The sequence below is a fragment of the Strigops habroptila genome, chromosome 2 (genome assembly GCF_004027225.2).
Source record: "Strigops habroptila isolate Jane chromosome 2, bStrHab1.2.pri, whole genome shotgun sequence".
In the NCBI taxonomy this organism is placed as follows: Eukaryota; Metazoa; Chordata; class Aves; order Psittaciformes; family Psittacidae; genus Strigops; species Strigops habroptila.
In genome coordinates, this window is record NC_044278.2 from 62,771,719 (window position 1) to 62,788,312 (window position 16,594).

At 37.5% G+C, this 16,594-nt stretch overlaps 1 protein-coding gene across 14 annotated transcripts in view; it reads right to left on the bottom strand.

Moving 5' to 3' along the window:
- Nucleotides 1-16,594, bottom strand: part of MCF2L (MCF.2 cell line derived transforming sequence like) — a 162,252-nt gene that overhangs the window by 8,872 nt on the left and 136,786 nt on the right. For all 14 annotated transcript variants that reach the window (XM_030471350.1, XM_030471319.1, XM_030471292.1 and 11 more), the window contains 18 exons: nucleotides 16,460-16,574; nucleotides 15,342-15,461; nucleotides 14,318-14,509; nucleotides 13,909-14,100; nucleotides 13,060-13,219; nucleotides 12,845-12,915; nucleotides 11,731-11,807; nucleotides 10,608-10,674; nucleotides 7,833-7,948; nucleotides 6,803-6,872; nucleotides 5,575-5,667; nucleotides 5,309-5,401; nucleotides 3,819-3,944; nucleotides 2,867-3,088; nucleotides 2,225-2,317; nucleotides 1,666-1,744; nucleotides 1,448-1,514; nucleotides 135-250 (listed from right to left, as the gene is read on the bottom strand). In XM_030471350.1, the coding sequence (XP_030327210.1) occupies nucleotides 135-250; nucleotides 1,448-1,514; nucleotides 1,666-1,744; nucleotides 2,225-2,317; nucleotides 2,867-3,088; nucleotides 3,819-3,944; nucleotides 5,309-5,401; nucleotides 5,575-5,667; nucleotides 6,803-6,872; nucleotides 7,833-7,948; nucleotides 10,608-10,674; nucleotides 11,731-11,807; nucleotides 12,845-12,915; nucleotides 13,060-13,219; nucleotides 13,909-14,100; nucleotides 14,318-14,509; nucleotides 15,342-15,461; nucleotides 16,460-16,574 (2,069 nt within the window). The remainder of the gene's footprint in view (nucleotides 1-134; nucleotides 251-1,447; nucleotides 1,515-1,665; nucleotides 1,745-2,224; nucleotides 2,318-2,866; nucleotides 3,089-3,818; nucleotides 3,945-5,308; nucleotides 5,402-5,574; nucleotides 5,668-6,802; nucleotides 6,873-7,832; nucleotides 7,949-10,607; nucleotides 10,675-11,730; nucleotides 11,808-12,844; nucleotides 12,916-13,059; nucleotides 13,220-13,908; nucleotides 14,101-14,317; nucleotides 14,510-15,341; nucleotides 15,462-16,459; nucleotides 16,575-16,594) is intronic.

Consider the following 16,594-nt stretch of genomic DNA (forward strand, 5'->3'; position numbering starts at 1 on the left):
CCTGCTCATTCAGGTGTAATGCAGCACTTCCCTGCACTACCATGTCTACTCTGCTGGTGGATCTGCCTGTGCATCTGCAGTGCAGCCATGCTCTCTGCAATTAAAGGCAACAAAATACATATGTGTAAACTCACCTTTGCCTTTCTCGGGGTACTTTGGTGCTACTGTGGTGCCAAAACTTTCTAGACTTGCAAGATCAGCTTTTCTCTCCTCCATTTTTTTGGTGTTTCTGATGTGGTTCCGTGAAGGACTGTTTATTGGAAGAAAATTAAGACAATCAATCCATCTTCAGCAAATTCGGGTCTGAACAGGGGTGATGACCTTTGGTCATGGTCTGCCTTTTACGAACATAGATACACAGGCTGAAACCCATTTATTAACTACTTCCCAGACCATAGTTTCCAAGATTGAAAAAGGCATTGGTGATTGTGCATTTAAAGACCATGAGCACATACAATGGAGAAAGGCTCCCCTAACCAACTGCAACCACATGTATTATGGCAGCAGGAGCTACTGAAAAGACAGCTCAGGACAACTTCCACTCATTCTCAGCTACAGGCACACACATTCTGTGCTGAGAGGTTCCTCCTGAATGTACTAAGGGAAACAAAAAAACCCCAAAAAACCCACAAACATGCAAGGGAGAGAGCTACTGATACTTTTTTGAGCACACACCATGTGGGAATGACTGAAGATACGAGCACATGGGCCTATGGGTATATACACATACACTTACTAAAAAAAGAGTGAGTAGCAGAGGATTAAAAAAAGGTGTCAGAGAAGGGCTGAATAGAAGGTAAAAGCAGAAAACTATATAGGGTGAAGGATCAAAAATAGGAAAAGCAGCAGCTTGACTCAGAAGTTGGGACACTGAAGGAACCAACACATCACTTTCAATAAAGGAAACTGAGGGATCAGAACAAAGAAGAGAGAAAAGATAATGCCCTGGGGGGGGAAAAACGCCCACAAAACAAACAACAATCAACCAACCAAAAACCAAAAAGGAAGATAGCGTGACACTGGGAAAGGAAATAAAATATAATCCAGGTGAAGGAAAAGAATAAAAAAAGAAGGAAATGGCTGCTCCACTTAACTCTCTTATCTGGGATGTAACGTATATAATTAGCTGTTCAACAAACAGAGCCATGATACCACCAGGATTTTGGCTGGCACAGAAAATTACCTTTCTGTGTTCTCTATCAACTGGCAAAGTCTGTGGCACTGCTCCTCAGTTTAACAGTTCTGGAGATATATAAACTCCAAAGTTTACAGCTTTATAGTAGGAAGAAACCTACTCTCTCTCCCCCACCCCCCCCAAAAGAAACCAACAAAACTCCAAACCATAAAGGGGGCAGTATTAAGGGATAGGAGTAATGAAGAACTGCTAACTAGGTGTATTAGTATATTTACATGACAGCCAGGCAAATTTGACAACACACTTGCTTACCTTGTACAAGATGATGCTGGTAGAGGTAAACTTTGTGACTGTTCTAGTGTCCTGTGCTGACTAGCTTCTGTAATGGAAGAAAGTAAAAGAACTATTAAAACTGGTTTGTGTTTTAAGATTTCATTTCTACAGTCCTACACAGAGAAGATATACAGGGCAGGTTTTGAAGTTCAAAGAGAAAAGAAATTAAAAATATACATATATCTAAAATATTTTACCTCTGCATGCCTGCAGTTGACTTGTCAGCACTTTTCTTATTTCATTTACCCAAGTAGCTTTAACTTCAGGTGTTGGTGCCTACCCGAAAATAAATACAACCAGCCATCAAGCATAGAAGACTTATTACACAGAGTTGCATTCCAAAGCATAGCCTTGGAGGAATCATTCAAGAGAGACACAGAGAGCTGCCTCTCTAGTCCTTAGTCAACAGAAACTAGTTGTTAGAACTGGAATTTGCTGAGGCAGAGGCTGTGCATGTGCTACAGTCAAACACTGGTTCCCAAGCCATCCACTACTCTAGTAAGAGCAATAATAATAGTGTATACAATATTCTCCATGGATATAGTAAAACACCATTATTCCCCCCCTCCTACCTCCCTGAAGACTCTGCAATTGAAACCTATTAAGAAACTACGGATTAATCTGGTGTTGGTTTGGGATTTTCCACATTTCCTCATCACTATCTACTAGTGATATAACAGAGGAAAAAAAAAATCCAGATCTTACAGTTAGACTTCCCCCACCTTTTTTTTTTTTTTGATGTAGTTACTTATTTACCTGTATAATGTAAACTTCTTCTCTTGCATTATACCAGATCTCAAATTTTTTTGCATCACCTTTGACATTTTCTGTGATTCCAACTGCTGCCATCTGGAAGCAAAGAGAACAGAAGGTGACCTATCACACTGCAGTTATAGTAAGAATGGATGCAGGCGGCTACTGATATTACCTGGTACCCTATTTCTGAAAAGGAAAACCACATTTGGCTTCTTGCTCTAGGAAAAGAATAGCTAATAACATACGATCTGCATGTAGGACATATGAGATTTAGTGCTTTGTATCAGCTTGGCTACACTGGAGGAAGAAAAGTTTAAATTGAGACTGACTCACAAGACATCACTTTTAAAATCCAGACCACAAAATCTCAGATCTATTTTATGCTACCCTGCTCTACATTCAGCTAGACTAGTACAGTTTGGACTTTGAGTCTCAAAGGGCAATTTACGCCCCCTCTCTTCCATCTCTCTAACAGACAGCAACACAAAGTAACACAAACCTGCAGCACCACTTAGGCTTGCCTGAAAGGGAAGTTCCCAGTGCAGAACTGTAACACAGCTTTGCAGACAAAAACCTAAATATTGTATTCCTGCAGGCTAAGCCCAGAGTACCTCGACCCTGCTGGACTGCTAGGTGTCTTACATTTAAGGAGTGTTTGTAGCTATAAGAAGGTGCTTTCTCATATCCTTCTCCATTTTCTTCTCGCTTTTTACAGAACAGCACTGCCTTCTCATGGAGGAAGAGGTGTCGCTGCATTGGCTTGAAGCGTGCCAAATCTTTCACCTTCGAGTGACCCTTTTTATGATCAGTCCAGACATTGAAGGATCCCTGCATTAAAAGCTTGCCTAGCTCATTCAGGTTACCCTGGAAGAAAAAAAAAAAGTGATATTTATAACTACAAAGAGAGAACATCAGACTAAAAAGCATATTCTGAACAGGTCTTTACATGTTCTGTCATTCCACGTAATCTTGCACATCAGTGTTTATGTTGGGTTTGGAAACATAATAGAAATAAAGTCAGTGTTGGATTTTTACATGTAATTTTTTCTCCCCAACACTGTTCAGGCAGGATTTTAGAGTCAATAGTACAGTAGCAGAGACACAGAGATCTACACATAGAGACGGGATAAGCACACTATGCGTATTAGGTTGTTTGGGTTTTTTTCCCCCCCAAGCTCTACTTTAAAGCTTCTTATTGTGATTTTTTTTTTTTTTTTTTCTTTTTACTGGAAGGTTTGAGTGTAGTTTTACACATAGATACAAAAACTTAGTAATAACTCCATTTGGCAGGAGCCTAAACCAGACTCTTCATAAGTCTCCATCTCAGTGTCAAGTACATCAAAGGAAAAAAAACACCCAAAAACCTAAAACTTGGATAGACGAAGCAAAATATTATTCATAGCAGGAAAACTTCAGAACAATATAGAGATATCCATTTGCCATTATTTTCACTACACAACTCAGTTTAAAGGCACTTTTTGTAAAACATTCTTCTCATTACTCATTTTTAGTATGCATATAAGACATGCTGTGCATGCATATATCTAAGAAATTAAAATAAATTTAAAAAGTAAGTAAAAATACTGTTACTCACATCGTAGCCAGTAATGGCTATCTGGTGCATAGAATCATTAACTGCTTTGAGAATACCCAGTATAGAAGTTAATGCCTCCTGAAGATCTTCAGCACCTTCACAATTCTTGCTGTACTTCAGCATTTCCTGAGCAGGCCGCGAATGACAACATACTTACTTAGCTTTGGAAACAGCAGTAACTAGAAACATTCACATTTTAACACTAAATTTGGGCAAAGTTTTTAAAGTTTTATACCATATGATCTAGTTGTTTAAATACTGGCTGGAACTCAGAAGACCCTAAAGTTTTACTTCTCATCTCTGTTGCTCATTAGCCAAATCTATTTCATTCATCTGGAGGTTTTGTAAACTCTACCTAAGAACTGTACATGACTAACTTTGCAACCATTTTTTTCATCACAATTGAAAACAAACAAACAAAAAACCAAAACCAAAAATCCCAAACCCAAACCAATTAAAATGATATTTTTTATATTTGCAACTTTTTAGAAGTGAACAAATGTAAAAACATAGGCAAATTTCATTTACTATTTCAATTATGGTGATGCCAGGGATGCTAGTAACAGCCTTAACCTTATTGCACATTTTAAAAGGCACCCCTTCTCCAAAGAGCTTATTGGCGAAGCTGTATCTTCCAATTGGATCCACATAAACATAGCTGCAAGTTCATGTGGAATCCCCCAGACTTCATAGTATGAGAATAAGCATTTACTTGTGGACTGCAGGCAGTAAAGATACTTCAAATCAAAAACCTTTCTAATACTCCTCTCTTTGCAAAAGCTTAACATAATCAATTTTAAAAAGCTGTTAACTTCAGCTCAGTTTTAACTCAAGAGTAAATTTGGTCCAAGGCAATTTCTTTTAAACTACTATTAAACACAATTATTGAAATGTGTGTCTATGTGGGAAATACTTCTTACTTCAAACATGGCAAAACCTTTTACATGAATTTAAAAATTTATGATAGTATAAATTTTACTCTCATTTTCTCTCTCAAATGTTAGCATGTTTAAGTAAATCACAACATCCTTTGTAAAAATACCATACAGTGCTCTCAGTCAAGTACATTTCCTAGAATGCATTACGTAAAACCCAGCAAGGCAAATTCTTGCAATATGGATGAGGTGACTATAACTGGTGACTATAACTGTCATAACAAGTACTTCAGATATTATGTTTTCTTTGTTGCAAAGGTTTCTTGGTCCTTCTGTTTCTCCTAATATTTTTTTCGTTCTTCTCTTCAGCAGAAATATAAGGGCAACAGCAGTTACACAAGGTGTCCCTGTGTAACAGTTGTCTGTCTACTAGCAGCTTTTCAGCTGCATGAGAAAAGAACCGAGCTGAAAGCTGATGGACTGACATTTGTCTTTGTTTCGATTTATACACCTGCCCATTAGCTTTTAGGTTTCTCTCCAGCAGGCTGAGAGAAGCAGCATTTAAAAAAACAAATGCACAAAACATACTTTGCATTATACTTTAGTAACACATACCTTTAGCAATAATTGGTATTTGGTTATTCTTTGAACAGGTTTCAGCAAGTATGAGTCCAAACTGAGCTTGTGATCAAGTTTCCTTTGACATTCCTGTAATCAGTGTTGGATTCCATCAGGACACTAATCAATATTTTTATCAATATTTTAAAATCAATATTTATCAATATTTTGTTATTTGTTCTTGAGATGATTAAATAAAACAAACAAACCAAACCACAACAAAACCACCACCACAGTTATTTTAGCCACTCAAGCAAGCTTACCTGAAAGAACACAGAATCTGAAAACTGCCTCCATAAACTTTCAGATCGAGGTTTATTTTGACAGTATTTTTCATAAATCTGGAAATCTTCCATCTGAAATTTGGGATACAAGCAAAAAGTTAATAAATTCTTGTAATTTTAATATACAAAGTTCATACAATTTTTTTTTTTTTTTTTAATAATCTATAAGGCTATGAAAGAACAACAGCTAAAAGCAATTCCTTGAGGTATCCCACGCACTAAACAATTATTGAAAATCACTGATTTTGTAATGGCTACTAATTTTGTACTTGGAAGATCAGAAGAAAATGTTCCTATTAATATTTGCTTCAGTTGAATGTTTTACAATATGCAAAATACTTCTGTGAATGCCCAACCATGAGTCCCTCTGTGCAACTTATTTAAGTCTTTGCCCTTTTTCTTTATACATTTTCTTTTTACGAATGTGTTTTGTCCTGGGAATTGCACTAAGGTAGACCAAGCAGTTTGTTGCCCCTTATCACTTTAGCACTTGTTGAAAGCAAAATTAAATAAAACTGTTGAAACAGTCATAGTAACTACAAAGGAAAGACTAGATAGGAAATCAGCAAGCACAGAAGTACCTCTGTCCCTCAATTTTAGGCAACGGCATCTCCATGGATGTAGCCAGTAAACAGGAGGGAGAGGGATGGCTTCTCCCAAGAGTTTTAGAGCATCAATAGGCACCAAAACCAGGAGACTGATTTCCATAAGCAGATTCCTATATAGCCTTTAGTGTACTACGGGTCAGACTCATTGTTTAATAAATCCCAGAACAAAAAAGGTTTTATTTTGGCACAGCTTTGTCTTTTCAGAATAAAAATATTTTGGACTTAACTCTGTTAAGGTGTACTCTTTAAAGAAAACAGAAAAGAACAACAAGAAAAATATCCAGTAAAGAAATCTACCCAAGTAAACCAACCATTTATAGGGATGTGAAACAATGCAGTGCATGACTCTTCATGTTTTCCTAACTGCTACTTTAATAAAGTGGTTTTGTTTCAACAAGGTAGTAGCTCTTTCTAAGAAAATTAATCACCCCACACAGCCGAGAATATCCCCACTCTCAATTAACATCTACATTCCCAACTTGTTACCTGTTCAAGACAAACAAAGGGGATGTGGTGGCAATTACATCAAGATCACTGTCAAATGTTACAGCCCTACAGGGGGGCTTATGAATGAAATGCCAGCAAAAGATGACACATACCTGATCCAGAAAGCACCGTCCTACTAGTTCTGGGTATTCTACATAGTTTTCTAGTTCTCTCAAGAATATTCTATGAGGAGCATAGAGCATACGTTAAAAAAGTTGTAGTAAATGTTTACATCTTGCAATTCTTCTAAACTTTGGGACACAGAGTTGTAATTCTGAATTACAAAACTAAACAAAACTCTTCTAGGTAATGTACTTAAAAAGGGATAGCATATTAAAATATTCTGACTAATTCCTTTTAACTTAGTGTTTCTACAATTGAAATCAAATATAGGATTGGGGAAGGAAGGGGGATTTTGTTTCAGCAGAAGGATTTGTACAGTTTAAAGTAAAAGTTTGGGTCTTCCTTCCAAATATTACTAAATATCACAAAGCAAATAAATGACCCAAATCCCACCTCCTCAGACAACAACAACCACCAAAAAAATACAAATAAAAAACATCACCCAAAAAAGTCAGCAGCAAAACTTCCACTGTAGTTTTACTGGAATAAGAAACTATTTAACATGCTTAACTACTCTTGAAAATACTTCTCTTTTCTACCAATTTAAATATTATCCTGTGAAGAAATACCTCTGTAGTAGCAAGGATTCAAACTTCACAGAGAGGTCCCTCAAGTGTAAAATTAACCAGTCTCGACCAGATGTAAGAGCTGAGAATTTGTGGTTTAGAATCATAATTTACTTTCCATAGCAAATTTCATAAAAAAACCCCAAAAACCAAAAAACCCCAACCAAACCAACCTTGCTGTAATTAGCTTTTAACCAGATCCCAATACCTTTCTTCAGGAAGAGGATCACCATGCCATAATTTTACATGTGTACTGCAATCATTTGAATGAAGTTTCAGACAGCTTTGCTCACCTGTTAGAGATTTTGCTTTTCCTCTTCTATGCAACATGAATTTTGACATGTCAGAAAGCCAAGTGTGACTCAGTAAAGATCTTTTAGCAATTTAATTCAGATTAAAAGAGTAAAAAAATCTTATCCAAATGCTATTTTTAGATCTGAATGCAAATCCTCACCTGTTGTGAAAGTGATAAATTTCTTCCATATTCCCAAACAAGATGTCCTTCTTATTGTGGAGTTCTGGTGAAATGAGATGAGCCATTAAGGGGTTGTCCATCTCTGCAGCATAACCCTGCAACACAGGAGAGAGGCACACTGATTAGCTCCCTTTACTTACTGTCTTTATCTCTCATTGACAAGGCAGTCTGTCTGCAGGCTGACAAATAGCAAAGAAAGAGCTTAGTATTAATCATGAAAAAAGGATACAAATTCTGGTTTTCCATCAGTCCAGTAAGACACACCTATAGTCTTTAGTAAGGCTTGAATAGTTACTGCAAATTTAGTTAAGATGAAACAAAGTTTGCAATCATTTCCACCAAGCAAAGACTATGCATTCCCATGCTGCTTATAAATTATAGTTTGTACTTTTTCTGTTAAAACTTTACACACCTGCATTTAAAGATACAATCCCAGTACACATGCAAACCTTCATGTCAGTCTTAGCTATTAGTATGACGGGACAAGCTGTCTGTAGTTATTTGCAGGTTAGAGACCATTGTGTTAGTGACACTGACATAACAAACTGCACTGAATTATAACACACTGACAAATTAAATGAAAGGATAAGCAAAAGTGCACCTGCAACTAAGATTCTCAATTTCAAAGTGATGTCCAAACTACAAAAACTAGGAGAACTAGCCTAGCCTGACCAATTCAAGCATTAGGATAGGACAGCAATTAAATTTTTTTTTTTTTAACCTGACAGAGCTCAGTACTTTAGAATTCTGAAAAAATAAAAGCATGAAATCCATACATTTACAAAAAGCTTTTGATATTTTTTCACTTCAGACTGATGTAGTATTTATTTTAAAAATTTAATATAAAACCTCTTCATGTTTTACTACCTGTGCACTACTTGTGTTTTAAGAAAGGAGACAGAAAGCTACTCTATGCAGCCACAGGGATCATTTAATTTTCCCTTAATAATACATACGGCTTTGCTTAAGTCTTCCATCTGAAAGCTGTTCTAAAAGCATTGAAATAAATGGAAAAAAGAATCAAATATAATAAGTAAAAATAGACTAAACCAATATTTTTCCCCAGTAAAAATTACTGGATTTCAGAGACTAAAGGCAGATGAACATGGTTATTAATGAAAGGAAAACTATCAAGCTCAGATAAAAGCAGCTATAGCAGTTTCGGACTGTCGTGGTTTAAACCCAGCCAATAATCAATCTTTGGAACTACCCTGTTTTTTTCTATTGGAAGCTTCGGCAGAGAGAAAATGCATGGCAATTAAATATGACATAATAATGAGACACTTCCCATATAAAAGAGTACCAGGTTATTTTACAGGATAAATGGGAAGATTAATAGAATAGGAGAATCAAAGGAATTTGGGAAATAGCCAGAGCTAGAGATTAATAACTAGAATTACTCAAAAGCTGGAAGACTGCCATTGAATCATACTTCAGCAAAGATCTCATCCAGAATTAGCTGGCAGTCCCAAACACCCAAGTTCAAGAGAGATGAATCCTAAACTGCAAGGAGGCACAGAGAAGTGTGCCTGGCATGGTCAGGGCATTGGAGAGTGTATCACATTGGCAGAAAACCAAGACAGCTTGGCCTAGCAAGACAAGGGTTGCACTATACTCTTCGCAAAACAAGAGTAATAGAAAGGTTCTGCAACAACCCTCCCATAGCAGAAGGACCAAAAATCCTTAACTATTTGAGTCTTTATTTTATGAACAGAACTGCCGATAGCATTGCATTCAAAAGCAAGGAATAAAGTGGTGCTTAAGGTCTGCTCCAAACCTACCTTTCTTTATTACTGCACAGCAGATACAACCATCCTGCTGTCATCAACACTTCCTAGCGCTTGGACTGGACCCAGGACATAAATGGTATGCGAAGCTGAGCATAAACTATGCAAAAGCAAGACCAGAGTTCAAAACCCTCATACATTCCTTTTACTTGGAGGTATGCTCCCAGAAATCATCACTTCCAGTCCATAACTTAAAACAGCTCCTATTTAGGAGCTTAACATCAGCATGGACACCAAAAGTACCCACTTGGCTCAATTTCAATTCATCAACCTCAGTTATCTGCAACTTCACCATCTCCTACAGACAAATCAGACTACAACAAAATGACACATCCATGTCTGGAGACTTAACAGACTTGAGGAACAACACAGAATACTGCAGCATATTTCCACAACCAACTCAGCAGTACTGCAATTGTGCCTTCACAAGTATGGAGCAAAGAGAATATCCACCTTTTTTCCCTTTACAGTTTTGATTGAAGGTATTATTATTACAAGGAACACTGTTCCCACTGTTCTACCCAAGACATTTGGAAGATCACTTAAAGATATGCAAAGAGGGATGCAATAAACAAATATTCTCCTCTGACACAAGGCTTTCTCGATGCAGATACATATTCCTGTGCTACACATGACCTTCCTGGAGCTGACCCAGGACTCTGGAATGAACTTTTGCAGGAGTTAAGGATCATTACAAATCTCACTATGTTCCACCTAAATAGTTAGGTGTATCTTATTTTCTGCCCAATTTGTGTTTTCTAATACAAAATCCTAGTTGCATGAATATTTCTAGAAAAAGAATTCCACATTTCTCTGTGAAAATACGATGAGAGAGGAGAGATGTAATGATCACACCGCTTGATGGGACAAGCAGACACATTATAGTGATAAGGAAAGCATCAGAGCATCCATGAAATGGAAGAAATAAATAGATCCACTAACAGCCACAGTGGAATTCAGTTTTTACCTCTAAAACACAGAGAAGTTCTTCCACATATGCTCGTTCAGTCTCAATAAGTTCATTCATTACATGCCTGTAGACAAAGCATGGCAGTTAAGGCAGGCCTATTCACTTATGCAAAATTATGAGGCAACATTAACTTTGTCTGAGTTTCTACTTTACCTCAGACAATAAAAGAACAATTTCCAGGTAACGGAAAATGTGATGTTTCATAGATATTTCTGTCAACAGTTTACGTATCCTTATCGGTAAGCACATATTTTTAAATCATTTTCAAATCTCTGAAAATGTGTTTAAACAGGAAAAAAAGTCAAATCTAGCATTTTAAGTGCTGTAGTAACTGAGCTGAAGCAGTGAAGCATTTTATCATTGTATATACAAAACCTGCTTATGCTGTGTTCACATGTATTACAAGAGCTGGAGTTAGAGCTGCACAGAATTATCAAATACAGACTTAGAGATATACCAACCATTTTAAATTAAAGGCATTTAGGGCACACTTTTAATATCACAATGCTCCTTTAATTTCCCTAATGGTTAAGCAAGCATGCTGCTTCCAACCTCCTCCCATTGTGATTTTGTATGATTTAACATGTCATTGTAATGGTGAAAAGACAGTAGAAGTATCCAGTTTACAAGCAGAAAGGCAAGCTCTGCTATACACATTGCAGGTGGTACTAAGTTATTATTATTATTTTTAATATAAGTGATGCTGATTAGTTTTTTATGTAAGAAAATGATTTTTTTGTACAATTTTCAAAACAGGGACTAAAAAGTCAAATAAAAAGACCAAGTCTTCTGCAGCATGGAGACCAAAACCTCTGACAGATTTACAGGGGGCTATTACTCAAAACTATGTAATCTCTGAAATGAAAATATGTAGTTACCCTGCCACAGCATCACCCTGCTGCAGCAAAGCTACAGTCTGGGTACTATATAAACTATAAATAATGCTGCAGACAGACTGAAATATCTTCCTCTGTGTACAGAGCATAGACAAAGTATTTCAAAAAGCACTGAGGCTTAATTCAGAGAGGCATACTTGTCTTATCAAATCCGTAGCCAAACTCAGCCTTTGCTGGAACCAAATCAGAGAAAAGGCATTTTTCTTTTATCAAAATATACTTACTGCCGTAACACAGCTAGGTTTTCTTCATCATCCATTGTAGATCCTCCTCTGCTTTGATGGAGTTCAGTCATTTCACTCTAAAGGCAGAAACAAACAAACAACAAAAAAATTATCATGGCATCACAGGTGGGGAAAAACTACTTTAAAATACAGAGCGTTGCGCTCAGCTACACTTGCATGCGTTTTCACAGGAAAGACTGTACTCCATTAAAAATGAAGGCAATTTGCAAGAACACTGCAAAAAAATCCAAGTCAACCTGGAGGTCTTGAAACACACGAGAACATTTAGACACAGGAAGTTAGTTCTCCATGAAAGGCCAGCTTACAAAAGACCATGGTTCGAGGCACCTTTCCAGGAAGACAACATCAGAGCATCAGCATAATCTTGGGGGCAACACTGGCCTTTGTTTTCCAAGCTAAAAATGAGGTACTCTGCTAACTTTATGGTAACTTCATACCTTGTCACAGAAGTTCATTCTTACAACTTTTACTGTAACAGCTGACCTAATTACGTCTTGCTGAAAAAGTGAGAGGTTCTGCTTTCAATCCCCCTTGAACTAGCACTGTCCTCCAACTGTTGTTCCTACTGTTCATGTGGTCCTGCCATCCTCCTCGCGTTGTCTTTTGCTGAACTTTTGCTGAGTTGATTCGACTCTCTAACCCAGTGGGAAACTACTTGTTTCTGTGCTGCTGTCAGGTTATTTTCCTCACCGGAGGCAGGACAGGAAGACCATCCCCACTTGGGAATGGCAACCCATTAGGTCAGGTGAAGCTGTCTTGGAGCCAATGACAACTACCTCTTCACTTTTGCCAGTTTTAAGAGTAGCCAGTTACTACTGGCAAATAAAAAATGTTTCCTGTTCATAGATTTTATATTTTGCTGCCCCTAACATTTTTCCTAATATAGGCAACTATTTACTTTACCTTCCCTCGCATCCAGCCCAGCGACAAAGCAGCTTCTATTTAATCCACATGACTGCTTCACCAGAGTTACTTTGATAGGGGCAATACCATCATTTTTTCAGTGGAATTGCCTCATTCTTCTTGAAGTTCCTGAATATTCTGTTGTATTAGGACTTTTTCAAGCATGAAAAGTGCAAAGAAAAACAATTACCTTTCCTCTTCTGTAGTTTACCCTCCGAAGTGCACTGCTTTCTGAGTTGGATATGTATTCTCTTTGAAGACCTAAGCACATAAACCAGAATCAAACAGCAGTTAGAACTTGAGCAGATCTGACACAGATGTTTGTGCAACCACAAATTACAGCTGCAAGTTTCTTTAAGTTTCTCAGCATAGCGCAAAAAGTTAAAGGCTACTACAGTTACTTACCTGGAGAGGTACAAGGAGATTTTACGAAGGCTTCAGGTCTTGGTGCAACTGGCTGAACAGGACGTGTCTGCTTAGCTGCCAGTTTCTTAAGACTTACTTGTCTCTTTTGAAACATTTCTTCCATACTTTCTTGCTTCTGGAAAACCTTTTGCACATGCTCCTAACATTGCCACAGAAACAAAAATAATAAATTCCCTGTCAGAGACCCATCAATAAGGTACGCTGCCATTTACAGCACACAGATTTGCAATTACGTTTGCTTTTATTCCACATATAAAAATATTACCTTACTCTTCACTTGTAACAAGGCATAATTTTCAGTCATTTAGTACACTTAAAAATTGGAACATCACTTCATAAAACATTCTGTGTGCTTGCTGTAGAGAAACCAGTGGGTTTCAGGTTTCAATTTAAAAAGAAAAAAAAAAAAGTTCTTTTGACAGTGTCTAATGGTTCTGTTACATGAAGAGATCAACTAAGAGGACAAGCGACACATTCTCAAGTTCTAAAATAAAGGCAGTTACAAAGCAAAAGTCATACAAATATTAACGACAGGCACCTTTTTGCTACATAAAAAAAAGATATTTCAAATATTCACTTCGGAGAATTTCTTTTAAAAGCAATCCTACTACCTGAGAAATCGAAGTAGTTATTAAAAGGCTCTGAAGCCCTTGATGCTTATCCAAAGATATGACAGGACGTGCACCACAGGTAGGGAAATGTGTTGGCTTTCCAATTCCCAGGTATAATTCCTAATACTGATTATTTAGCTTTATCAATGGCCATGCAAGAGAGCAATTCTAAAATTAACAAATGGCTGCATGGATACACATAAATGTCTTCTGGTACCTTTAGGTCTTCATTGAGGATGTGTGCATACTCTCTGTAAATTTTATTCAACTCCTTGATTTTATTGCTTGCACCAGTGTCCAGGAACTTCTCAATCTCTTGTAATGCTGATTCTGCACCATCCTGAGACTGACACTTATCTACTGGCTGCGAAGCCAGCAGATAAATTCCTTCATCACACCACTTCATAGACTAGAAACACAGAAAAGAACAGGTTCAGAATACACGAATGTCAGCATCATACACTAAGAGGCCTAAAACATTTCACATCTCTGCTTGTGATGTATTCAGCTATTTAAGAAGAAAACTTCCAGCACACACAAATACTTTTACCTGCCATTTTGGCAGCTGGTTGGCTGAGGTTTTAGCAAACAAGATGGGAAACAGAACTGTTCCATACAAAATTTACCTTTTCTAGTAAGCCATGCAGTTCTAGAGATTTGTTAAGAAGATTCCTCCTCCGTTCTATCTCAGTAGTGAAGGCATCACAGAGTTGATGAAGTTCACTGCACTTTGGAATAATGGAGTCCACAGCATAATGATTGCTTTGAATAAAAGCATCACCCTCTGAGGCTAGCATTCTGGCTTTTGCTACAGTTTCCTAAGAAAGCAAGCATGATTTAGGTACATCTTTTCTTAGATCAACACCAATCAAAAAGTTTACGCAGTAAATACACGTTGATAAAGAATACATCTTTAGTTAACAGCTGCTTTGCTTAATAAATCAAAGATATTTCCTTTCTTTACAGATGCCCAAGAACTTCTATGCCACCTTCTTTATTGTATCAGAGTACTACAATGAATTTGATCATATGCCACCCTGTGAAGGAACCACTATTGTCTTTCTATGCCTTATGTATTTGGCAACATGTTTGCGTGCGTAAGTATACAATTTGGAGTACAGTAGCAATCTGAACCCAAATTAAAAAATACCTAACTCCAGCGCTTCAGCCTCATGAGCAACAACCTCACTTACAGAGCTATATATTTTATTGTGAAGCACAAATCATAATAAGGTGCCTTTTCTACATTGTTCAGAGTGTATGTTTCTGTTGTTCATCTTTTAACACATTGTTCATTCAACACACAGCTTTCTCATTTCTGAGATTTAATTAAATAAGTGGCTTTAATTGGAATGGAAGTGGCCCCTTGATGACTAAGTGCAAAACTTGGCTATGCATATGCTTCATGCAGCTCCTTCACAAACTGATCACCCTGACTTTGTTAATGGTCACTCTGCTCTTTAAGAACTGAGCTGCTCCGGTGGTTAAAGACTTCATTCCAAATCGCTTCTACACATTACTTGAGAGATGACTTCTGCCCTGTTGTCAGCTTAAGCTCCTACTCATAAGTTATACTCAATAATCAAATACAGTTACCTTCCACACATGCATTGTCGTACTAGAAATTAAGGAGACTTAGAGAGTTCTTACACATGATTTTTCTTCATAGTTGGCAAGATCTTTCAAAATATGCTCCACATGAGAACAGCTGTTTCCCACATCTATGAAAGCAGACAGTTTCTCAGACACAGTATCTAAAGCTGCTTTGACCTGAAATGAGATACACCTATGTATCAATGAAGATGATTCCACCTCTCTGAAGACCCATCAGTTAAATAGCTGCTAGCTACTATTTCCAGTCAGATGACTCGCATTATGGGGTAACTTGGGCACAGAGACAAATCACTTTTTTTGTCAGCCTACCTTTACCCCCAATTCAAAATGAAAACAAATGCAAAGAAAAGGCAGTAAAGTAATCCTGTTTCCTGCTTCTGATTAAAAAAAAAAGGGGGGGGGAAAGGGGGAAGAGAGAACAGGAAAACCAATGCTCAGGAAACATTTATGATCTTGTTTTTACCAGATGACAAAAATACAAAGCAACATCAACACATTAACATAAACAGCAAAACATGAGGGATAGGCCCTCACCCTAAGAGTTGGTTGAAAGACAGACATACACTTGTAAGAGGGTTGCTGAGCATTGCTGCCACAAAGACACAGGGGCTGTGCTCTGAGATCAGCTACACCATGTAAAGAGACTGTAAATGCCACCAAGCACGAGTTAAACTAACATGAGATCAGAAACTGGCTGTAAAAATTGTAGTTCAGCCTCCACCCAGCTTCTAACAGTGTGGTTACAACTTCCCACCCACAGTGTTGGAGACTGTTTTATAAAATTTCAGCCAGAAGGTTTTAGCTACGTCTTGGTTCCATAAAGAGGCCTACTTGCAAGATGAAAGCCTTGCAGACAGCATATTATGCTTCTGTGGTAGAGAACAGGTTTCAAAGGAGTTTTTGAACCCTTATACACTGCTGGGCCCATGGAAGAAAAAAAAGATTGTAGGACTGCAGAAGAGAAGCTATTATGTCTCTATAGGCAAATATTCAAGGTAGTAAAGATAGCAGTATGTCAAGTAAGGACATGTACAAGAAAAAGGTTGGAGAAACTTTCAAGCACACTCAAGACCTGAAATAACAAGAGGGAGAAGTAGTTTCTTCTGCATCATTTCTATATTACCAAATATTGACCGCCACCAAGAAGTTCTCACCTCTCTGAAATTCTGTTCAAAATTCCGAAGGCGCAGACACTGCTCAAGTTTCTGCTGATGCTTAATCCAAAACTCATCAAAGGCAGTCTCCGTTTCATGTAATTGAGCCAGAAGTCTTAAAAAAAAAACAACCCC